General features: G+C 44.7%; 1 protein-coding gene across 5 annotated transcripts in view; it reads left to right on the top strand.

Moving 5' to 3' along the window:
• LOC106581405 (arf-GAP with Rho-GAP domain, ANK repeat and PH domain-containing protein 1) overlaps nucleotides 1–25,256 on the top strand; it is a 125,554-nt gene that overhangs the window by 12,974 nt on the left and 87,324 nt on the right. For 3 of the 5 annotated variants that reach the window (XM_045704005.1, XM_045704007.1, XM_045704006.1), the window contains exons 2-8: nucleotides 6,123–7,466; nucleotides 15,592–15,725; nucleotides 16,927–17,102; nucleotides 17,195–17,295; nucleotides 17,424–17,582; nucleotides 17,666–17,735; nucleotides 17,898–18,018. In XM_045704005.1, coding sequence (XP_045559961.1) covers nucleotides 6,226–7,466; nucleotides 15,592–15,725; nucleotides 16,927–17,102; nucleotides 17,195–17,295; nucleotides 17,424–17,582; nucleotides 17,666–17,735; nucleotides 17,898–18,018 — 2,002 coding nt within the window. In that variant the 5' untranslated portion in view covers nucleotides 6,123–6,225. Of the gene's footprint in view, nucleotides 1–6,122; nucleotides 7,467–12,440; nucleotides 12,697–15,591; nucleotides 15,726–16,926; nucleotides 17,103–17,194; nucleotides 17,296–17,423; nucleotides 17,583–17,665; nucleotides 17,736–17,897; nucleotides 18,019–25,256 lie in introns of those variants that run through there. The other 2 variants (XM_045704008.1, XM_045704009.1) reach the window with 2 other exon arrangements.

A 25,256-nucleotide genomic window follows, 5' to 3' on the forward strand; every position in this document is an offset into this window, starting at 1 on the left:
TTCTTCAAAGTAGTCACGCTCGACACGATCCTGTCTCGGAGCTCTACGGAAAATTACTTCCACCTCATTGCTTGGTTTTTGCTCTGCCATGCACTGTCAACTGTGGGACCTTATATAGACAGGTGTGTGCCTGGACTCCAATCAAGTTGTAGAAGTATCTCAAGGATGATCAATGGAAACAAGATGCACCTAAACTCAATTTCTAGTCTCAATTTTTAGTCTCAAAGCAAAGGGTCTGAATACTTATGTAAATAGAGTGTATATATAAACTCAGCAAAAAATAAATGTCCATTTTTCAGGACCCTGTCTTTCAAAGATAAATCTTAAAAAAACACAACTTCACAGATCTTCATTGTAAAGGGTTTAATCACTGTTTCCCATGCTTGTTCAAGGAACCATAAACAATTAATGAACTTGTACCTGTGGAACGGTCGTTAAGACACTAACAGCTTACAGACAGTAGGCAATTAAGGTCACAGTTCTGAAAACTTAGGACACTAAAGAGGCCTTTCTACTGACTCTGAAAAACACCAAAAGAAAGATGCCCAGGGACCCTGCTCATCTGCGTGAATGTGCCTTAGGCATGCTGCAAGGAGGCGTGAGGACTGCAGATGTGGCCAGGGCAATAAATTGCAATGTCCGTACTGTAAGACGCCTAAGACAGTGCTACAGGGAGACAGGATGGACAGCTGATCATCCTCGCAGTGACAGACCACGTGTAACAACACTTGCACAGGATCGGTACATCCGAACATCACACCTGCGGGACAGGCACAGGATGGCAACAACAACTGCACGAGTTACACCAGGAATGCACAATCCCTCCATCAGTGCTCAGACTGTCCGCAATAGGCTGAGAGAGGCTGGACTGAGGGCTTGTAGGCCTGTTGTAAGGCAGGTCCTCACCAGACATCACTGGCAACAACGTCGCCTATGGGCACAAACCGATCGTTGCTGGACCAGACAGGACTGGCAAAAAGTGCTCTTCACTGACGAGTCACGGTTTTGTCTCACCCTGGGTGATGGTCGGATTCGCGTTTATCGTCGAAGGAATGAGCGTTACACCGAGGCCTGTACTCTGGAGCGGGATCGATTTGGAGGTGGAGGGTCCGTCATGGTCTGGGGCGGTGTGTCACAGCATCATCGGACTGAGCTTGTTGTCATTGCAGGCAATCTCAATGCTGTGTGTTACAGGGAAGACAACCTCCTCCCTCATGTGGTACCCTTCCTGCAGGCTCATCCTGACATGACCATACTGCTCGTTTTGTGCGTGATTTCCTGCAAGACAGGAATGTCAGTGTTCTGTCATGGCCAGCGAAGAGCCCAGATCTCAATCCCATTGAGCACGTCTGGGACCTGTTAGATCGAAGGGCGAGGGCTAGGGCCATTGCCCCCCAGAAATGTCCGGGAACTTGCAGGTGCCTTGGTGGAAGAGTGGGGTAACATCTCACAGCAAGAACTGGCAAATCTGGTGCAGTCCACGAGGAGGAGGAGATGCACTGCAGTACTTAATGCAGCTGGTGGCAATACCAGATACTGACTGTTACTTTTGATTTTGACCCCCCCTTTTGTTCAGGGACACATTATTCAATTTCTGTTAGTCACATGTCTGTGGAACTTGTTCAGTTTATGTCTCAGTTGTTGAATCTTGTGATGTTCATACAAATATTTACATGTTAAGTTTACTGAAAATAAATGCAGTTGACAGTGAGAAGACGTTTCTTTTTTGTTGAGTTTATATATTTTTTTCTAAAAACCTGTCTTCGCTTTTTCATTATGTTGTATTGTGTGTAGATTGATAAGAAACATTTGGAGAGGGAGAGAGAGAGAGAGAGAGAGAGAGAGAGAGAGAGAGCTCTGTGGTCTCTGTCCTGTCAGTTAGAGGAAGGACAGGAAATACCACAGGAAATGATTTGCAGTTATTTTACAGACACTGATGTCCTTCTTCACACTTTCAGAAATGGTATCCATTTAACATGCAAAATAGACAGCGGTTGTGTGTGTCCCTCCACATAGAGGCACCTACCCACCCCGCGCAGGTGTGTGTGTTGACTCTTGTGACGGATCTGTGACACCACCTCTGTCCCGCAGTCTGTTCTGGTCTAATGGTCTTTCATGGTTGCAGAATAAAATAGTTCACCTATTGGACTGTTTTCTGCCTGGTACTAATGAGCTCTTTGTTATGCTGATGTGTGACTAGAAAATACATGTGTGTCTGTGTGTAATATGTGAGGTTTGCTGTCTTGTGTCACACAGCTCCTACATCCTTGTACAAAGTGTCCTCTTGTCCAATTTTTGAGTTACTTTTGAAACTATGAGATGGGGTAAACGTTTACCTTGCAGCTTCTACAGTCCTTCAGCAAAGGAGAAGAATGTCCAGGTGCTATACTACTGAGGCTCTACTGTAGTCATCAGTAGAGGTAGAACAGATAGTTTGTGTATTAAAGATACGTGTGTGTTTTGTCAGAGAGAGATCTTTGCTGGTGGGTGTTTTTAAAGAGGACAGCACTGTTCTCGACCTCCATAGATTAACATCTGCTGATCACTGACTGTAAGACGAGGTACTTTTAGAGTTTAGGAAGATAAGCTGAGTCTTCTCTCATACTGTGTTTGTGAGCGCATTGTGTGTGTGTGTGTGTGTGTGTGTGTGTGTGTGTGTGTGTGTGTGTGTGTGTGTGTGTGTGTGTGTGTGTGTGTGTGTGTGCGCGCGCGCATACTGTGTGTGTGCGTGTGCGCATACTGTGTGTGTGCGTGCGTGCGCGCGCATATTGTGGGGGGTGTGTGTGTGTGTGTGTGTGTGTGCTAGCTGTTGGGTGTTTGTGGTCTGTTTAGAGACGGTGGTCTCTTATCTGTGGTTAGGGAGGGAGGGGGGGAGAGGGAGGGGAAAGGAAGGAAGAAAGAGAATTAGCCAACAGTAATGCTTTTGCTCTGGTGTCAACAGTGTTTATAGTGGTGTTCATTGCTCTGGTGTCAACAGTGTTTATAGTGGTGTTCATTGCTCTGGTGTCAACAGTGTTTTAGTGGTGTTCATTGACCTGGTGTCAACAGTGTTTATAGTGGTGTTCATTGCTCTGGTGTCAACAGTGTTTTAGTGGTGGTCATTGCTCTGGTGTCAACAGTGTTTTAGTGGTGGTCATTGACCTGGTGTCAACAGTGTTTTAGTGGTGGTCATTGACCTGGTGTCAACAGTGTTATAGTGGTGTTCATTGCTCTGGTGTCAACAGTGTTTATAGTGGTGTTCATTGCTCTGGTGTCAACAGTGTTTTAGTGGTGTTCATTGCTCTGGTGTCAACAGTGTTTATAGTGGTGTTCATTGCTCTGGTGTCAACAGTGTTTATAGTGGTGTTCATTGCTCTGGTGTCAACAGTGTTTATAGTGGTGTTCATTGACCTGGTGTCAACAGTGTTTATAGTGGTGTTCATTGACCTGGTGTCAACAGTGTTTATAGTGGTGTTCATTGACCTGGTGTCAACAGTGTTTTAGTGGTGTTCATTGCTCTGGTGTCAACAGTGTTTATAGTGGTGTTCATTGCTCTGGTGTCAACAGTGTTTATAGTGGTGTTCATTGCTCTGGTGTCAACAGTGTTTATAGTGGTGTTCATTGCTCTGGTGTCAACAGTGTTTTAGTGGTGTTCATTGCTCTGGTGTCAACAGTGTTTATAGTGGTGTTCATTGACCTGGTGTCAACAGTGTTTATAGTGGTGTTCATTGACCTGGTGTCAACAGTGTTTATAGTGGTGTTCATTGCTCTGGTGTCAACAGTGTTTATAGTGGTGTTCATTGCTCTGGTGTCAACAGTGTTTATAGTGGTGTTCATTGCTCTGGTGTCAACAGTGTTTTAGTGGTTTTCATTGCTCTGGTGTCAACAGTGTTTATAGTGGTGTTCATTGCTCTGGTGTCAACAGTGTTTTAGTGGTGTTCATTGCTCTGGTGTCAACAGTGTTTATAGTGGTGTTCATTGCTCTGGTGTCAACAGTGTTTATAGTGGTGTTCATTGCTCTGGTGTCAACAGTGTTTATAGTGGTGTTCATTGCTCTGGTGTCAACAGTGTTTATAGTGGTGTTCATTGCTCTGGTGTCAACAGTGTTTTAGTGGTGTTCATTGCTCTGGTGTCAACAGTGTTTATAGTGGTGTTCATTGCTCTGGTGTCAACAGTGTTTTAGTGGTGTTTATTGCTCTGGTGTCAACAGTGTTTATAGTGGTGTTCATTGCTCTGGTGTCAACAGTGTTTTAGTGGTGTTCATTGCTCTGGTGTCAACAGTGTTTTAGTGGTGTTCATTGCTCTGGTGTCAACAGTGTTTTACAGTGGCGTTCATTGCTCTGGTGTCAACAGTGTTTTAGTGGTGTTCATTGCTCTGGTGTCAACAGTGTTTATAGTGGTGTTCATTGCTCTGGTGTCAACAGTGTTTATAGTGGTGTTCATTGCTCTGGTGTCAACAGTGTTTATAGTGGTGTTCATTGCTCTGGTGTCAACAGTGTTTTAGTGGTGTTCATTGCTCTGGTGTCAACAGTGTTTATAGTGGTGTTCATTGCTCTGGTGTCAACAGTGTTTATAGTGGTGTTCATTGCTCTGGTGTCAACAGTGTTTTAGTGGTGTTCATTGCTCTGGTGTCAACAGTGTTTATAGTGGTGTTCATTGCTCTGGTGTCAACAGTGTTTATAGTGGTGTTCATTGCTCTGGTGTCAACAGTGTTTTAGTGGTGTTCATTGCTCTGGTGTCAACAGTGTTTTACAGTAGCGTTCATTGACCTGGTGTCAACAGTGTTTATAGTGGTGTTCATTGACCTGGTGTCAACAGTGTTTTAGTGGTGTTCATTGCTCTGGTGTCAACAGTGTTTATAGTGGTGTTCATTGCTCTGGTGTCAACAGTGTTTATAGTGGTGTTCATTGCTCTGGTGTCAACAGTGTTTATAGTGGTGTTCATTGCTCTGGTGTCAACAGTGTTTTAGTGGTGTTCATTGCTCTGGTGTCAACAGTGTTTATAGTGGTGTTCATTGACCTGGTGTCAACAGTGTTTATAGTGGTGTTCATTGACCTGGTGTCAACAGTGTTTATAGTGGTGTTCATTGCTCTGGTGTCAACAGTGTTTTAGTGGTGTTCATTGCTCTGGTGTCAACAGTGTTTTAGTGGTGTTCATTGCTCTGGTGTCAACAGTGTTTATAGTGGTGTTCATTGCTCTGGTGTCAACAGTGTTTATAGTGGTGTTCATTGCTCTGGTGTCAACAGTGTTTATAGTGGTGTTCATTGCTCTGGTGTCAACAGTGTTTATAGTGGTGTTCATTGCTCTGGTGTCAACAGTGTTTTAGTGGTGTTCATTGCTCTGGTGTCAACAGTGTTTATAGTGGTGTTCATTGCTCTGGTGTCAACAGTGTTTATAGTGGTGTTCATTGCTCTGGTGTCAACAGTGTTTTAGTGGTGTTCATTGCTCTGGTGTCAACAGTGTTTTACAGTGGCGTTCATTGCTCTGGTGTCAACAGTGTTTTAGTGGTGTTCATTGCTCTGGTGTCAACAGTGTTTATAGTGGTGTTCATTGCTCTGGTGTCAACAGTGTTTTATAGTGGTGTTCATTGCTCTGGTGTCAACAGTGTTTATAGTGGTGTTCATTGCTCTGGTGTCAACAGTGTTTTAGTGGTGTTCATTGCTCTGGTGTCAACAGTGTTTATAGTGGTGTTCATTGCTCTGGTGTCAACAGTGTTTATAGTGGTGTTCATTGCTCTGGTGTCAACAGTGTTTATAGTGGTGTTCATTGCTCTGGTGTCAACAGTGTTTATAGTGGTGTTCATTGCTCTGGTGTCAACAGTGTTTATAGTGGTGTTCAATGCTCTGGTGTCAACAGTGTTTATAGTGGTGTTCATTGCTCTGGTGTCAACAGTGTTTATAGTTCATTGACCAAGAGGTGGAACTTGTTGATTTCCAGACAAAGATTCTAATCTCACTGTCGTCTTCTAACATCCTCTTCATGGGGTTGCCGTGGGGGGGGTTGCCGGGGGGGGAGGTTGCCGTGGGGGGTTGCCATGAGGTTGTGTGTTTCTGAACGGAATATAAGTGAATTGTATTGACTGGATTATACACTTCTATTGATAAAGGTTGAATTCCTAACCTGTCTTCCTGTTTCTTCCACAGGTTTGATCTGAACACTGACTGGACACACACACACACAAAAACACATATCTACACACATATACACGTAGAGACACACCCACTCAAACACACACACACTGTGGTGATGTCTGAGGCGGAGGGCTGTGTGTCGGTGTGGGAGTGGCTGTGTGTGCTGCATCTGGACCAGTATTTCCCAGTGTTCCAAGACGCAGGGTTTGGAACGTTGTTGGAATGCCAAGGGCTGACCCAGGATCAGCTGGAGACGATTGGAATCACATTGCCTGGACACCGCAAACGCATCCTAGCCAGCCTGCAAAAAACACTCCACACAAACACTCACACACACCCAGAGAGAGAGCACGATGCTCTACACACACACCTGGCTGCAGAGGGAGACCAGAGAGGGGAAGAGAGAGCAGTGTTCACAGACAGACCCAGCCCTGTGGGGAGTGAGAGACCAGTCCCTGCACAGAGACCAGTGTCCAGGGAAGGAGAGAGGGATGGAGAGAGACCGAGACCAGTCCCTAAGGAGAGACCAGTGTCCAGAGGAGAGAGACCAGTCCCTAAGGAGAGACCAGTGTCCAGAGGAGAGAGACCAGTCCCTAAGGAGAGACCAGTGTCCAGAGGAGAGAGACCAGTCCCTAAGGAGAGACCAGTGTCCAGAGGAGAGAGACCAGTCCCTAAGGAGAGACCAGTGTCCAGAGGAGAGAGACCAGTCCCTGCACAGAGACCAGTGTCCAGAGAAGGAGAGGGGGATGGAGAGAGACCAGTCCCTGCACAGAGACCAGTTCCTAAGGAGAGGACAAAGTACCGCTCTGTCCCTGTAGAGACATTGGACTGTGTCCAGACTTACCCTCGTCCCAACACTACCCCCTGTCCTACCACCCTCCATTCTACTGCCCAGGACTCCCCTTTACCCCCCATCCCACCTCGCAGCACCCCAAACTGCCCCCCACTACGCTTCATCCCCACCTCCCCTAAACACTCCCCCACGGCACCCAAACCCAGATCTGAACATATTAACTTAAACACCCCAACCACTGTACCTTCTGCTAGCCTCACCACCAATCCCCTCACCTTACCCTCCCCCAGGCCCTGTCCTGCACCTCTGGCTATCTACCCACCAGCCAGACACCCCCAGCAGGTGTGGGAGGGAGGAAGAAAGCCCTCCCCTGGTTCCCCCTCTTCCTCATCCTCCTCTTCCTCCTCATTTGAACGATATGACCAGTCATCATCTGATCAAGGCGTGCCTCCCCTCCCCCCTAAAGTCTACGTGGTGGGGGCGGGCCCTAAAGAGCCTCACAGCCCTGCTCCAATCCCACATCGACCTCCTGTCTTGCCCTCCAGAACCACACCCACACAGAGGTAAGAGGGCCTCTGATTGGCTCCCAGTGTTGTGAGTTCTACTTCTGTCGTTTTGTTCTATTGGACACAATCTAAACCAACAGGCTCAGATAAACTGCTTCCCTTTCAGAAGTGTGTGTGTGGTCAGGGTGAGGTTTCACAGGAACAGTAGTATCTCTGACTGTGAAGTGCTTCTCTTTTACAGGGTGTTTGTCCATGGTTAACATCGCCCTCTACAGGGCAAAATCTGTTTCCTCATGACATACCAAATCCTGATCATATACACTTTGTCCACAAGGTGGTGACCCTGCTGCATCAGCACGTGATATTGTGCTCTAAGGCCTACTGTACACTGACCTGCTTTCAGTTAACGACTGCTGCTACTCAGAGAGAGTGTATCTCACAGAACCATGGGCAGTATTAGTTTACACTGAGTGTACAAAACATTAAGAACACCTTCCTAATATTGAGTTGCATACATTAAGAACCCCCCCCCCCCCACACCGCCCTCAGAACAGCCTCAGTTGGTCAGGACATGGACTCTACAAGGTGTCAAGTGTTCCACAGGGATGCTGGTCCATGTTCACTCCAATGCTTCCCACAGTTGTGTCAAGTTGGCTGGATGTCCTTTGGGTGGTGGACCATTCTTGATACACACAGGAAACTGTTGAGTGTGAAAAACCCAGCAGCGTTGCAGTTCTTGACATAAACCGGTGCTCCTGGCACCTACTACCATACCCCGTTCAAAGAGACTTAAATCTTTTGTCTTGCCCATTCACCCTCTGAATGACAAACATACACAATCAATGTTTCAATTGTCCCAGGTCTTAAAAATCCTTCTTTAACCCCATCTCCTCCCCTTCATCTACACCATGGGTGTCAAACTCTGGCCCGCGGGCCAAATTTGGCCCACGGGGTAATTATATTTGGGCCGCGAGACAATACCAAATTACTACTAGAGCTGGCCCGCCGGTATTATACAGCGCATTCACCGCTAATACTACGAATCCCATAATGCTCTGCTGTTGTTTTCGCGCACCAATCAGGACAGGACCCAGAAACGCCCTCTCCTCTGTGACAGTAGTCATAGCAACATAGACGCTACAACTGTCAGCGCGCTATCCCTTCCCAAAAATGGCGAAAAGAAAGGCAGAAAACAGGAGCTTTCTGGACAAGTGGGAGGCAGAATATCTGTTTACATATGTAAAAGACAAACCTGTTTGTCTTGTTTGTGGAGTCAACGTGGCTGTAAGTAAGGAGTACAACATTAGACGACACTATGAAACGAAACACCATGACAAATACAAGGACCTGGACATGACTCAAAGGAGCCAGAAAGTAGAGGAGATGAAAAGAAGTTTGGTTTCACAACAGAATATGTTCAAAAAAGCCACATCACAAAGTGAGGCTGCTGTAAAGGCTAGTTATATAGTGGCAGCAGAGATCGCAAAATCAGCCCGGCCCTTTAATGAGGAAGAGTTTGTGAAAAAGTGCATGATGAAAGTTTGTGACCTCGTATGCCCAGAGAAAAAGCAAGCATTTTCAAACGTGAGCCTGAGCAGGAACACAGTAGCTGATCGCACATGTGATCTTGCCACCAATCTGTATGACCAGCTGATGGAAAAGGGAAAAGATTTCGTTGCGTTCTCCCTCGCTGTGGATGAGAGCTGCGACGCATCTGATACTGCTCAGCTGTCAGTCTTCATCCGTGGAGTGGACTCAAATCTGTGTGTTACAGAGGAGCTATTGGGATTCAAATCAATGCATGGCACAACCACAGGAAAGGAAATCTTTGAGGAGGTTTCCAAATGTGTAACTGAAATAAAGCTGCCGTGGGATAAACTCGTTGGATTAACGACAGATGGTGCGCCAGCGATGTGCGGTAAAAAGAGTGGACTGGTGGGCATGGTTCGGGAGAAGATGCGGGAAGAGAACTGTGCAGGTGAGCTAACTGTTTACCACTGCATCATACATCAGGAATCACTGTGTGCCAAAGCCCTAAAGATGGAACATGTTATGACCACAGTAACACAGGTAACTTTATAAGAGCCAAAGGTCTGAATCACCGCCAGTTTACATTTTTTCTAGAGGAGTGTGGTTCGGAATACGCAGACGTGCCGTATCACACAGAGGTGAGATGGCTAAGCAGAGGAAAAGTACTGAACAGATGTTTCGAGCTGCGTGAGGAAATATGTCAATTCCTGGAAACCAAAGGGAAGGATACAGCAGAGCTCCGGGAGCAAAAGTTTCTGTGTGAGCTGGCCTTTCTCTGTGACATCTCGAGCCATCTCGATGCGCTGAACCTGCAGCTTCAGGGGCGGGGGCGCATCATCACAGACATGTACGCTGCAGTGAGGGCCTTTAACCTCTATGGGCAAGGCGGGACGAATTCGTCCCACCTACGTAACAGCCACCTGAATTCAGTGGCGCGATTTTTGAATCGTTTGAAATACTATTACTTCAATTTCTCAAACATATGACTATTTTACAGCTATTTAAAGACAAGACTCTCCTTAATCTAACCACACTGTCCGATTTCAAAAAGGCTTTACAACGAAAGCAAAACATTAGATTGTCAGGAGAGTGCCCAGCCAGAAATAATCAGACACCCATTTTTCAAGCTAGCATATAATGTCACAAAAACCCAAACCACAGCTAAATGCAGCACTAACCTTTTATGATCTTCATCAGATGACACACCTAGGACATTATGTTATACAATACATGCATGTCTGTTCAATCAAGTTCATATTTATATAAAAAAACAGCTTTTTACATTAGCATGTGACGTTCAGAAAAAGCATACCCCCCGCAAACTTCCGGGGAATTTACTAACAGTTTGCTAAACGTTCACAAAAAGCATAACAATTATTTTAAGAATTATAGATACATTACTCCTCTATGCACTCGATATGTCCGATTTTAAAATAGCTTTTCGGATGAAGCACATTTTGCAATATTCTAAGTACATAGCCCAGCCATCACGTCTAGCTATTTAGACACCCGGCAAGATTAGCCTTCACCAAAATCCTATTTCCTATAAGAAAAATGTTCTTACCTTTCCTGTTCTTCGTCAGAATGCACTCCCAGGACTTCTACTTCAATAACAAATGTAGGTTTGGTCCCAAATAATCCATCGTTATATCCAAATATCCTCTGTTTTGTTCGTGCGTTCTAGACACTATACGAATGGTAAATAACGGTCGTGCGCATGGCGCATGGCGTGACAAAAAATGTCGAAATATTCCATTACCGTACTTCGAAGCATGTCAACCGCTGTTTAAAACCTATTTTTATGCCATTTATCTCGTAGAAAAGCGATAATATTCCGACCGGGAATCTGCAATAAGCTAAACAGCCGAATGAAATTTCTGTTATACTCACAGACACCATTCAAACAGTTTTAGAAACTTTAGGGTGTTTTCTATCCAAACCTGAACAATAATATGCATATTCTAGCTTCTGAGTTGGTGTAGGAGGCAGTTAAAAATGGGCACATATTTTTTCCAAAATTCTCAATACTGCCCCCTAGCCCAAACAGGTTAAAACTAAACTGTGCCTGTGGGAGAATCAGATGCTGCAAGGAAACCCTTGCCATTTTCCCTGCTGCCAAACCATAAAAGCGCAGATCTCTACCGCCGTGTTCCCATGCGCACAGTTTGCTGAAAAACTCAGTGTTCTCGCCGCTGAGTTTAGCTGGCGATTTGCCGACTTCGATGTCCAGAAATGTAGGTTTGAACTGCTTAGTAATCCCTTCGCAGTTGATGTGGAAAATGCACCAACCAACATCCAAATGGAGCTGATTGGACTCCAGTGCAACGACACGCTGAAGTCAAAGTATGATGCTGTGGGCGCCGCACAGTTTCCACGGTTCATCCCTGACACAATGCCTCAGCTCCGCACCCAAGCTGCTCAGATGCTCTCCATGTTCGGCAGCACTTATCTATGCGAGCAACTTTTCTCCTCGATGAAGATGACCAAAACAACTCACAGGAGACGTCTGACTGATGAACACCTTCGCTCGATACTGAGGATTTCTTCAGCTCAGAGCCTGAGCCCAGACATTGATGAACTAGCATCCAAAAAGAGATGCCAGGTATCTGGCTTGGGCACATCAGATTAGATCAGTGTGCAATAATTAACGTTTTCTTTGTGCACTTTTTCTTGCTACAAGGCATGGGCTTGAATGGTTGATTTGATTTATTATCATTTTATTTGTAAAATTATTAGCCAGTGGAAAAAGTTTATTTTGGTATTTAAATCAGAAGGCTGCAAATAGAAAAGAGGCATACAATTTTTATTTAAATTTGATTTATTTAATAAATGAATGCCATTGATGTGTTTTTTTCATTTGAAATTCGATTTTGCATGTCTCCACTATTAAATTATATATTGTATGGTAATAAGCGATGCTTGTTCCATATTCAATGTTAAAGCAAAACTTGTTTGGGTCCATATTAAAAGGTTAATTTGTTCAATGTTGGCCCGCGACTTTGTTCAGGTTTTACATTTTGGCCCACTGGGTATTTGAGTTTGACACCCCTGATCTACACTGATTGAAGTGGATTTAACAAGTGACATCAATAAGGGATCACAGCTTTCACCTGGATTCACCTGGTCAGTCTGTCATGGAAAGAGCAGCTGTCCTTTTGTACAGTGTATATATCCTACTATTTGTGGCCATGAGGAACTATGTTATCAGTTACTACTGCAGTTTCACTGGTAATTCAGTAACCCGACTCTGTGCGTGCGTGCGTGCAGTCTGGTCTCTGTGAGAAAGATTAAGGAAGCAGCGACGATGGCCTCACTCCCCAGCCTGGTGGCCAAATGAACTCTTTCCCTGGGGTGAGCTGGGGAATTCTACTCAGCTTATGTTGTGTGTGTGACACACAGTGTCTCTCTCTCTCTACCTACCTTGTGCTCTCTCTCTCGCGCTGTCTCTCGCTATCTCTACCCACCTTTCAATCTACCCACCCCTCTCTTGCTCTTTTTCTCTCTTTCTATCTCAATCTCTTTACAGAGGGAGAAAGAGAGAGAGAGAATATTTTACAGGAAGTGTCTGCCGTTACTCTTTCTGAAGTAGCAACACACCGCACTACGTCTCTAAAAATGCTCTGTGCTTCCTTCTCTCCGCCCACCTGCGGCAGTTCTCTCCTCCCTCTTTCAGTGAAACGTTAGTTCCTTTCTCCTCCTCCTCTGTGTTTATCGTTCCTCTCCAGTGAGGATGGCCCTGTTGGACATGCCAGGACAGGTGAGAATGACTCTCTTCTTCTCTCTGTGTTTTCCTTTCTGTTTCTCTTCCGCTGCCCCCCCCCTTCTATTCAGGATCTCTGTGCTCTGTTGATGCTCATGCCCCTCCTCCCCCACTGTGTTTCACTTTGTGCTGTTTTGTGTTGATATTTTTGAAACTAGAGGCTGAGCCTAGTAACGCTGAGAGGTGTATAAGTGTGTGTGTGTATTTTTGTTCTGTTATCAGTATTTACATTTACATTTAAGTCATTTAGCAGATATTTATCAGTAGTTGGACAGTAGCTGTGGACAGGGACAAGGAGACAGAAAGAAGCTGGTGCTTTAGTAGTTTTCTGTTAGTGACTTTGGCCCAGTGATGTTGTTATTGTAAGGAGTGATTCAGGAAGGGAAGTGGATGTGACTGTGATACTAATAGATCTCTCATCCCTCTGTAATTCCACAGTTGGGCAAGGAGTCTGCTATGTCTTTCCCACAGACTTGCTGGGGTGGTTTCACACTTGTGAAAGAGTTGGTTGGAGTTGTTTCAAAAAGTTAGACATTTAAACATGAACTATTTTAGAGATGGCAGAATGCCAGTGCGCACACACACACACACACACACACACCACACACACAGTCCTGTTAGCCAGTTTGTGGGGTGTGTGCTATTAAAAACACACTGCCTGCAAACGTGACGGTTCACTTGGGGAAACTTTCATTTGGGCCCTGGCCAGAGATACACAATAGCACCCACTGAGAATGAGGCTTCCAGAGCTGCTTGGCAGATACATTATCCTGTGAATCGCAAAACCAAAGAGAAACCCTCTCTCTGGCCAGGGCCAGGTCAAAACATCTCAGAGCATGAGTGCTGATCTAGGATGTGTCCATATCATCTTATTCATTGTGTTGGAAAAGACCAAACTGATCCTAGATCAGCTATCCTACTCTGAGATGCATTGTGCATACTGGCTCAGAGCATACTGGCTCAGTGGATACTGGCTCAGTGGATACTGGCTCAGTGCATACTGGCTTAGAGCCTAGTGTGCCAGAGCAGGGACTCAGGGAGGGACACAGTGTACCAGTGATGTTCTTTATCTGTGTTGTTCCAGACTAGGAGTCCTTGGGGCTCACAGGAAAGGCCCTGGCTGCCTGCTTTAGGGGTAGGGTTCTGCTGCAGCATACACACTGGGCCCTGAGGAATGAACGAAAGAGAGAGACTGTTAGGTCTGTTGTAGATAAGATGTGTGAACGTTGGGTCTGCTGTAAACACATTTTCACACACTGTATGTTTTGTGGTATGCCTGTGGCCCGGGTGAGTGGGTGTGTGTAGGCGAGGGCGGGGAGGGTGAGTGGGTGTGTGTAGGCGAGGGCGGGAAGGGTGAGTGGGTGTGTGTGTAGGCGAGTACGGGAAGGGTCATTGTTTCTGAAGCTTAACGATGTCCGCTGGACGGATACAAAGAGGTTATATTTAGTTCTCCTACTCCGTCCTTCCACCACTCTGACCTCCTCTCTGACCTCCTCTCTGACTCACTTCCACCTCCTCCTGCCCCTGCCAATCTGGACAGCCAGGGCCATGGTACCCCAGATCGTAGGTGTATTGGTGTATATCATCACCCCATGGTGTGTGTGTGTGTGTGTGTGCAACAGTATTGTGGAGCTCCTGCACCTAAATATCAACAGTATCGACACCCATTTCAGGCCAAGTCAAGCACTGCGTCTTGTACTAACTCTGTGTGACTGACGGGAAGGGGCAGCAGGAAGAGAAAAGGGGAACATGGTCAGTTATTACAGAATACTATCCAGGCCAGTGCATGTGTAGCTGTTGCTGAGATGATTTGACATCAGTCTTATGTTAAGACTGGTGATAGATTTGTAGACGTATTCATGTCCCATTGTGCTCTGGGGTGCTGTTATTTGTGTGTGGAGTGAGAGGTGGTTTCAGTGGGTTATATGTGACATGGGTGGAGATGGACTTCCCTGACAACTCAAACTGAATTCTTCCGCTTCTCTGTCATTTGCTACAAACTCAGTCTGAGATATTGAAGTCGTTTGTGGTGACGTCAAAATGAGGGGTGTTGCACAAAACATCAGCGATTGGATCATCTTTAACCAATCAGAGCTTCAAAGCCAATGAGACATTTTCAAAACGCTGCTTTACCCACGTCTGTTCTGGCTCTGGCCCAACCCATCGGGTTCTGGGACCAATCAGACGGAGTAGAACGGATCCCCATTTTAGAAATCGTCAGGGAGGTACTCCGATCCAGACTCATTGTTGAGAAGAAACGTCCATGGGCGTGGCGTAGCGGTTGGCGGGAGCAAGGAGTTTGGGTAGCCAGGCAAGAGAGAGACAGAGATAATCATTTTGGGGAGTGTGAGGGTTGTCACAAGGTAACAAAACAAAGCCATCACCTACAGAGAGATGAACCTGGAGAAAAGTCCTCTAAGCAAGCTGGTCCTGGGGCTCTGTTTACAAACACAAACAGACCCCACAGAGCCTCAGGACAGCAACACAATTAGACCCAACCAAATCATGAGAAAACAAAAATATAATTTCTTGACACATTGGAAAGAATTAACAAAAAAACTGAGCAAACTAGAATGGCATTTCTACACAGTGGCAGACTTCCTGACCACTGTGACTGACCCAGTTGGCTGTTGGGTTATGGGTATAGTTAAGGTTAGGTTGGCTGAAGAGAGAGATGGATTATTACAGGACTTCAGCATTCCTTTCTCTCATGGATGAATGTCAGTCTGTGTGAGATACTGGAGAGGAGAGAGCAGACGTGGAGAGACTGGAGAGGATTAGAGGATGGATAAAGTCTCATGACTGTTTCCTGTCTTCAACCAGCCCTTGGTGACAATGGTAACAATGGACCCCCCCTCCCTCTCTCCCTTCCTCTGTCATCCCACTCTCCAGCGATGCTCCCGTCGATGAGCCGCACACAGACCGAACTCCACCACCCCCGCCTCGGACCAGGGTACCCAACACGCCAGTCGACACGCAGCCTGCTCTGCCCATGAGAAGGATCCCCCAACCACCGCCTGAAATCAGTGAGCATACTAAACCCCTCCCATCCATCCTTAACCCCACCCCTAACTCCCTAACCTCACCTCTCCCTGACTTAACACACCTCTTCCCCCACCGCTTCACCCCTAACCCTACAATCTACAAACTCCTTCACCCCTAACCCTGCAATCTACAAACTCCCCCACCTTTTCACCCCTAACCCTGCAATCTACAAACTCCTCCACCTCTTCACCCCTAACCCTACAATCTACAAACTCCTCCACCTCTTCACCCCTAACCCTACAATCTACAAACTCCTTCACCCCTAACCCTACAATCTACAAACTCCTCCACCTCTTCACCCCTAACCCTACAATCTACAAACTCCTCCACCTCTTCACCCCTAACCCTACAATCTACAAACTCCTCCACCTCTTCACCCCTAACCCTACAATCTACATACTCCTCCACCTCTTCACCCCTAACCCTACAATCTACAAACTCCTCCACCTCTTCACCCCTAACCCTACAATCTACAAACTCCTTCACCCCTAACCCTGCAATCTACATACTCCTCCACCTCTTCACCCCTAACCCTACAATCTACAAACTCCTTCACCTCTTCACCCCTAACCCTACAATCTACATACTCCTCCACCTCTTCACCCCTAACCCTACAATCTACAAACTCCTCCACCTCTTCACCCCTAACCCTACAATCTACAAACTCCTCCACCTCTGTGGCTGTAGCTCAGAAGTGATCTCTGAACTCTCACATCTTCTTCTCTTTTCTTTCTCTTTTCTATCTCCCTTTCTCTGTCTGTCTCTCTGTCTCTGTCTCTCTGTCTCTGTCTCTCTGTCTCTGTCTCTCTGTCTCTGTCTCCGTTGCTGTTTCTTTGTCTCGGTGTCTCTCTCTGTCTTCGTGTCTGCTTCTTTGTCTCTCTGTCTCGGTGTGTCTCTCTCTGTCTCTCTATCTCTGTGTCTGCTTCTTTGTCTCTCTGTCTCGGTGTGTCTCTCTCTGTCTCTCTATCTCTGTGTCTGTTTCTTTGTCTCTCTCTGTCTCTCTATCTCCGTGTCTGTTTCTTTGTCTCTCTCTGTCTCTCTATCTCTGTGTCTGCTTCTTTGTCTCTCTGTCTCGGTGTGTCTCTCTCTGTCTCTCTATCTCTGTGTCTGTTTCTTTGTCTCTCTCTGTCTCTCTATCTCCGTGTCTGTTTCTTTGTCTCTCTGTCTCTGTGTCTCTCTCAGGGTCAGGTGACAGTTCAGATGACTATGAAGATCCAGACCAAGTCTTCCCCAAGCCCCAGGCTGTGAATGTGGCAGAAGATCCAGACCAAGTCTACTCCAAGCCCCAGGCTGTGAATGTGGCAGAAGGTCCAGACCAAGTCTACTCCAAGCTCCAGGCTGTGAACATGGCAGACAGAGTAAGAGGGTGTGTGTGTACTGTGAGTATGTACTAGAGTGCTGTAATGTTATTGTGTTGCTGTGTGTCAGTGACGGCTGTGTTGTCGACTAGGATGTGTTCCTGCCAGTGCCGGGGTGGGGGAAGGGACGGTACAACTCTCTCTGCAGCGACGATGAACTATTGGACGATGACAACGAGCCAATCAGCAGCCAGTGAGTCTCCTCTGACCTCTGGTGACATCTTTGTTCCTGTAGCGAGAGAAGAAGAGAGGGAATAACTCTTTCTCTTGCCCTCTCTGTCTCTCTCTCCTGTTTTCTCTCTCATTCTCCCTTTCTCTCAGTCGGAGCTCGTGGCAGGACTATGGTCTGAGTACGCTCCAGGGTAGTGTCTACCTGCCGGTCAGAGGCAGGGTCCTAGCCCCGCCCCCTAGAGATGGCCCCTCCCCTGAACCCTGCCCTGTTCTAAAGATTGGCTGGCTGGATAAGAACCCAACCCAGGGGTACATAACGCACACACATACACACACATACACACACATACACATCCAGTATATGACCCCTAACTGTGTGTATGTGTGTGCAGGTCTCTGTACTACCAGAGGAGATGGGTGAAGCTGGATGTTGACTACCTGAGATACTTTGACAACGACAAGGTACGGTAGCTGTCAGTTGGCTGTCTACACAGTCCTGTTAGTCTATACATTAACTAGGTCAGGATGTTGGAGGGTATTACTGTTTCTCTGTTGATGGTCTGTGGGTGTGGGTGTGTGTGTGTGTGACAGCGGTCCTATGATTCATGGTGTGTTGTGTTGCAGGAGGTGTACTCTAAGAGGATCATACCAACGGCTGCCATTACGGGGGTGACCAACGTGGGGGAGCAGAAGTTTGAGGTGGTCACAGCCAACCGGACCTTTCTCTTCAAAGCCGAGAGCGACTGTGAGTCCGTGTGTGTGTGTTCATCCTTTGTTGCTCTTCTCTGGTTGTCAGCCCAGAAACCTTGACCACAGGTAAACACAGCAACATGTTTTGAGCCATGGTTGAATACACAGGCCCTAGGTCCCTCGGTGCGCTCTCCTCTCCTAATGTTAGTCAGATAATAAGTATTATACTGTGTGTGTTTCTTTATAGAGCCCTGTGGTGTGGTGGTTGTGTAACAGAGAGATGAGAAACAGCTAGAGTTCTCATCAGACCTGAAAATTACAGCCCGGTCCGCCCCAAGCCCGGTCCGAAATCACAGAAATGTAATGAGCCCGAACCCCGATTTCTAGAAAACAATATATTGATTTAAACTAGTGTTGAGAACAATGCGGCTGGCAGAGGAGACGAGGAAACAGTCCTGGTCTTAGAGAAGCGAGGACAGAGGAAAACTTAACTTCGTTATGATCAATGACCAAATTATTGGAATAAAGTAGGCTAATGCAATTTCAAGCCATGTATCATATTGTTGCTTACTGAAACACCCAAAGTCCTATCAATAATAATGAAAGAAATGGTCAACTAGATCATTTCATCACCGTTTAGATGGCACGAGTGTGGGGGACTCGTCTTGATAAATCAATCAATGTCAATTGGTTTTCACTGATTCTCCGTTTGGATATTTGGTAACAATTAGGCTGGGGGAAATGTTAGCTAAGTTAAGGTAGGGGCGAATGATCATATTTCTTCTAGTTTTCTCATAGATTAGCTGATCAGAACAGTTTGCTAGGGTGTTATGTAGCTTAACAAGTGGATTTTGCTCATCACTCTCGTAGTAGCCTGTGCTAGCAGACGATATTGTCACTGCTATTTGCCACATCTTCAATTTAAGCCTACTAGAAAGTCTTTGCCCTCAGGCCTGGAGGGAAGCTGAAGTCATTCCGCTACCCAAGAATAGTAAAGCTCCCTTTACTGGCTCAAATAGCCGACCAATCAGCCTGTTACCAACCCTTAGTAAACTTCTGGAAACAGTGGTGTTTGACCAGATACAATGCTATTTCACAGTAAACAAACTGACCACAGACTAGCTGATCTGTGTGTGATAGATTAGCTGATCAGAACAGTTTGCTAGCGTGTTATGTAGCTTCACTCTCGTAGTAGCCTGCGCTACTCCCAACCTAAAGCCTGTAACTTGTCTGATAATCAATCAATGTGATTTTGTTTCACCATATCTCCCGTCTGTATATTTGGTTAATTTATCTCTGGCTGGGCTAACAAGTGGAGGCGGGGCGTAACAAGCGGAGGCGGGGCGTAACAAGCGGAGGCGGGGCGTAACAAGCGGAGGCGGGGCGTAACAAGCGGAGGCGGGGCGTAACAAGCGGAGGCGGGGCGTAACAAGCGGAGGCGGTGTAGCTCATTTATTAGTTGTCTCATCTGTCACTGATCAGAAACATTTAGCGTGTAATAATGTATCCTCAATCAAGTGTATTACATATAGTCACATTCAAATTCAAGCTGCTTTATTGGCATGAAAAACATTGTGTCAATATTGCCAAAGCAAAAATGTATACAATATACATTGTAATAAAATGATAAACAATAACATAAAATGGTAGTAAATAATAATACAAAATGAAATACAAAAATAACAACAATAAAATGTTAAGTCAATAGTAGAAATGTAATACATATAAAAAGCTAAACATGGAAAATGAAACTACAATTAACTTATAACTAAATAACGGTCATCTTCACCATTACATCAGTACTACAACTACTATCGTCATTACCACTACTACTACCACCGCCATCACTAAACTGTTATCATTACCATTACTACCCATACCACTACTACTACCACCACCATCACTAAACTGCTATCATTACCATTACTACCCATACCACTACTACTACTACCACCATCACTAAACTGTTATCATTACCATTACTACCCATACCACTACTACTACCACCACCATCACTAAACTGTTATCATTACCATTACTACCCATACCACTACTACTACCACCACCATCACTAAACTGTTATCATTACCATTACTACCCATACCACTACTACTACCACCACCATCACTAAACTGTTATCATTACCATTACTACCCATACCACTACTACTACCACCGCCATCACTAAACTGTTATCATTACCATTACCACCCATACTACCACCACCATCACTAAACTGTTATCATTACCATTACCACCCATACTACCACCACCATCACTAAACTGTTATCATTACCATTACTACCCATACCACTACTACTACCACCACCATCACTAAACTGTTATCATTACCATTACTACCCATACCACTACTACTACCACCACCATCACTAAACTGTTATCATTACCATTACTACCCATACCACTACTACTACCACCGCCATCACTAAACTGTTATCATTACCATTACTACCCATACCACTACTACTACCACCACCATCACTAAACTGCTATCATTACCATTACACCCATACTACTACCACCACCATCACTAAACTGTTATCATTACCATTACTACCCATACCACTACTACTACCACCACCATCACTAAACTGTTATCATTACCATTACCACCCATACCACTACTACTACCACCACCATCACTAAACTGTTATCATTTATACCACTACTACTACCATCACCATCACTAAACTGTTATCATTACCATTACTACCCATATCACTACTACTACCACCACCATCACTAAACTGTTATCATTACCATTACTACCCATACTACCACCACCATCACTAAACTGTTATCATTACCATTACTACCCATACCACTACTACTACCACCACCATCACTAAACTGTTATCATTACCATTACCACCCACACTACTACTACCACCATCACTAAACTGTTATCATAAATACCACTACTACTACCACCACCATCACTAAACTGTTATCATTACCATTACTACCCATACCACTACTACTACCACCACCATCACTAAACTGTTATCATTACCATTACCACCCATACTACTACTACTACCACCACCATCACTAAACTGTTATCATTACCACTACTACTACCACCACCATCACTAAACTGTTATCATTACCATTACTACCCATATCACTACTACTACCACCACCATCACTAAACTGTTATCATTACCATTACTACCCATACCACTACTACTACCACCACCATCACTAAACTGTTATCATTACCATTACTACCCATACTACTACTAACCACCATCACTAAACTGTTATCATTACCATTACCACCCATACCACTACTACTACCACCACCATCACTAAACTGTTATCATTACCATTACCACCCATACCACTACTACTACCACCACCATCACTAAACTGTTATCATTACCATTACCACCCATACCACTACTACTACCACCACCATCACTAAACTGTTATCATTACCATTACTACCCATACCACTACTACTACCACCACCATCACTAAACTGTTATCATTACCATTACTACCCATACCACTACTACTACCACCACCATCACTAAACTGCTATCATTACCATTACCACCCAAATACTACTACCACCACCATCACTAAACTGTTATCATTACCATTACTACCCATACCACTACTACTACCACCGCCATCACTAAACTGTTATCATTACCATTACCACCCATACCACTACTACTACCACCACCATCACTAAACTGTTATCATTACCATTACTACCCATACTACTACCACCATCACTAAACTGTTATCATTACCATTACCACCCATACCACTACTACTACCACCACCATCACTAAACTGTTATCATTACCATTACTACCCATACCACTACTACTACCACCACCATCACTAAACTGTTATCATTACCATTACCACCCATACCACTACTACTACCACCACCATCACTAAACTGTTATCATTACCATTACTACCCATACCACTACTACTACTACTACCACCACCACATCACTAAACTGTTATCATTACCATTACTACCCATACCACTACTACTACCACCACCATCACTAAACTGTTATCATTACCATTACTACCCATACCACTACTACTACCACCACCATCACTAAACTGTTATCATTACCATTACTACCCATACCACTACTACTACCACCACCATCACTAAACTGTTATCATTACCATTACCACCCATACCACTACTACTACCACCACCATCACTAAACTGTTATCATTACCATTACCACCCATACCACTACTACTACCACCACCATCACTAAACTGTTATCATTACCATTACTACCCATACCACTACTACTACCACCACCATCACTAAACTGTTATCATTACCATTACCACCCATACCACTACTACTACCACCACCATCACTAAACTGTTATCATTACCATTACTACCCATACCACTACTACTACCACCACCATCACTAAACTGCTATCATTACCATTACCACCCATACTACCACCACCATCACTAAACTGTTATCATTACCATTACTACCCATACCACTACTACTACCACCACCATCACTAAACTGTTATCATTACCATTACCACCCATACTACCACCACCATCACTAAACTGTTATCATTACCATTACCACCCATACCACTACTACTACCACCATCATCACTAAACTGTTATCATTACCATTACCACCCATACCACTACTACTACCACCACCATCACTAAACTGTTATCATTACCATTACCACCCATACCACTACTACTACCACCATCATCACTAAACTGTTATCATTACCATTACTACCCATACCACTACTACTACCACCACCATCACTAAACTGTTATCATTACCATTACTATCCATACCACTACTACTACCACCACCATCACTAAACTGTTATCATTACCATTACCACCCATACTACCACCACCATCACTAAACTGTTATCATTACCATTACCACCCATACCACTACTACTACCACCACCATCACTAAACTGCTATCATTACCATTACTACCCAATACTACTACCACCACCATCACTAAACTGTTATCATTACCATTACTACCCATACCACTACTACTACCACCACCATCACTAAACTGTTATCATTACCATTACCACCCATACCACTACTACTACCACCACCATCACTAAACTGTTATCATTACCATTACTACCCATACCACTACTACTACCACCACCATCACTAAACTGTTATCATTACCATTACTACCCATACCACTACTACTACCACCACCATCACTAAACTGCTATCATTACCATTACTACCCATACCACTACTACTACCACCACCATCACTAAACTGTTATCATTACCATTACTACCCATACCACTACTACTACCACCACCATCACTAAACTGCTATCATTACCATTACTACCCATACCACTACTACTACCACCACCATCACTAAACTGCTATCATTACCATTACTACCCATACTACCACCACCATCACTAAACTGTTATCATTACCATTACCACCCATACCACTACTACTACCACCACCATCACTAAACTGCTATCATTACCATTACTACCCATACTACCACCACCATCACTAAACTGTTATCATTACCATTACTACCCATACTACCACCACCATCACTAAACTGTTATCATTACCATTACCACCCATACCACTACTACTACCACCACCATCACTAAACTGTTATCATTACCATTACCACCCATACCACTACTACTACCACCACCATCACTAAACTGTTATCATTACCATTACCACCCATACCACTACTACTACCACCACCATCACTAAACTGTTATCATTACCATTACTACCCATACCACTACTACTACCACCACCATCACTAAACTGTTATCATTACCATTACTACCCATACCACTACTACTACCACCACCATCACTAAACTGTTATCATTACCATTACCACCCATACTACCACCACCATCACTAAACTGTTATCATTACCATTACTACCCATACCACTACTACTACCACCACCATCACTAAACTGTTATCATTACCATTACCACACCACTATACTACCACCACCATCACTAAACTGTTATCATTACCATTACTACCCAAACTACTACCACCACCATCACTAAACTGTTATCATTACCATTACCACCCATACCACTACTACTACCACCACCATCACTAAACTGTTATCATTACCATTACCACCCATACCACTACTACTACCACCACCATCACTAAACTGTTATCATTACCATTACCACCCATACCACTACTACTACCACCACCATCACTAAACTGTTATCATTACCATTACTACCCATACCACTACTACTACCACCACCATCACTAAACTGCTATCATTACCATTACCACCCATACCACTACTACTACCACCACCATCACTAAACTGTTATCATTACCATTACCACCCATACCACTACTACTACCACCACCATCACTAAACTGCTATCATTACCATTACTACCCATACCACTACTACTACCACCACCATCACTAAACTGTTATCATTACCATTACTACCCATACCACTATTACTACCATCACTAAACTGCTATCATTACCATTACCACCCATACTACCACCACCATCACTAAACTGTTATCATTACCATTACTACCCATACCACTACTACTACCACCACCATCACTAAACTGTTATCATTACCATTACCACCCATACTACCACCACCATCACTAAACTGTTATCATTACCATTACCACCCATACCACTACTACTACCACCACCATCACTAAACTGTTATCATTACCATTACCACCCATACCACTACTACTACCACCACCATCACTAAACTGCTATCATTACCATTACCACCCATACCACTCTACTACCACCACCATCACTAAACTGTTATCATTACCATTACCACCCATACCACTACTACTACCACCACCATCACTAAACTGCTATCATTACCATTACTACCCATACCACTACTACTACCACCACCATCACTAAACTGTTATCATTACCATTACTACCCATACCACTACTACTACCACCACCATCACTAAACTGTTATCATTACCATTACTACCCATACCACTACTACTACCACCACCATCACTAAACTGTTATCATTACCATTACCACCCATACCACTACTACTACCACCACCATCACTAAACTGTTATCATTACCATTACTACCCATACTACCACCACCATCACTAAACTGTTATCATTACCATTACCACCCATACCACTACTACTACCACCGCCATCACTAAACTGTTATCATTACCATTACCACCCATACCACTACTACTACCAC

Source organism: Salmo salar, chromosome ssa20 (assembly GCF_905237065.1).
Source record: "Salmo salar chromosome ssa20, Ssal_v3.1, whole genome shotgun sequence".
Taxonomy (NCBI): Eukaryota; Metazoa; Chordata; class Actinopteri; order Salmoniformes; family Salmonidae; genus Salmo; species Salmo salar.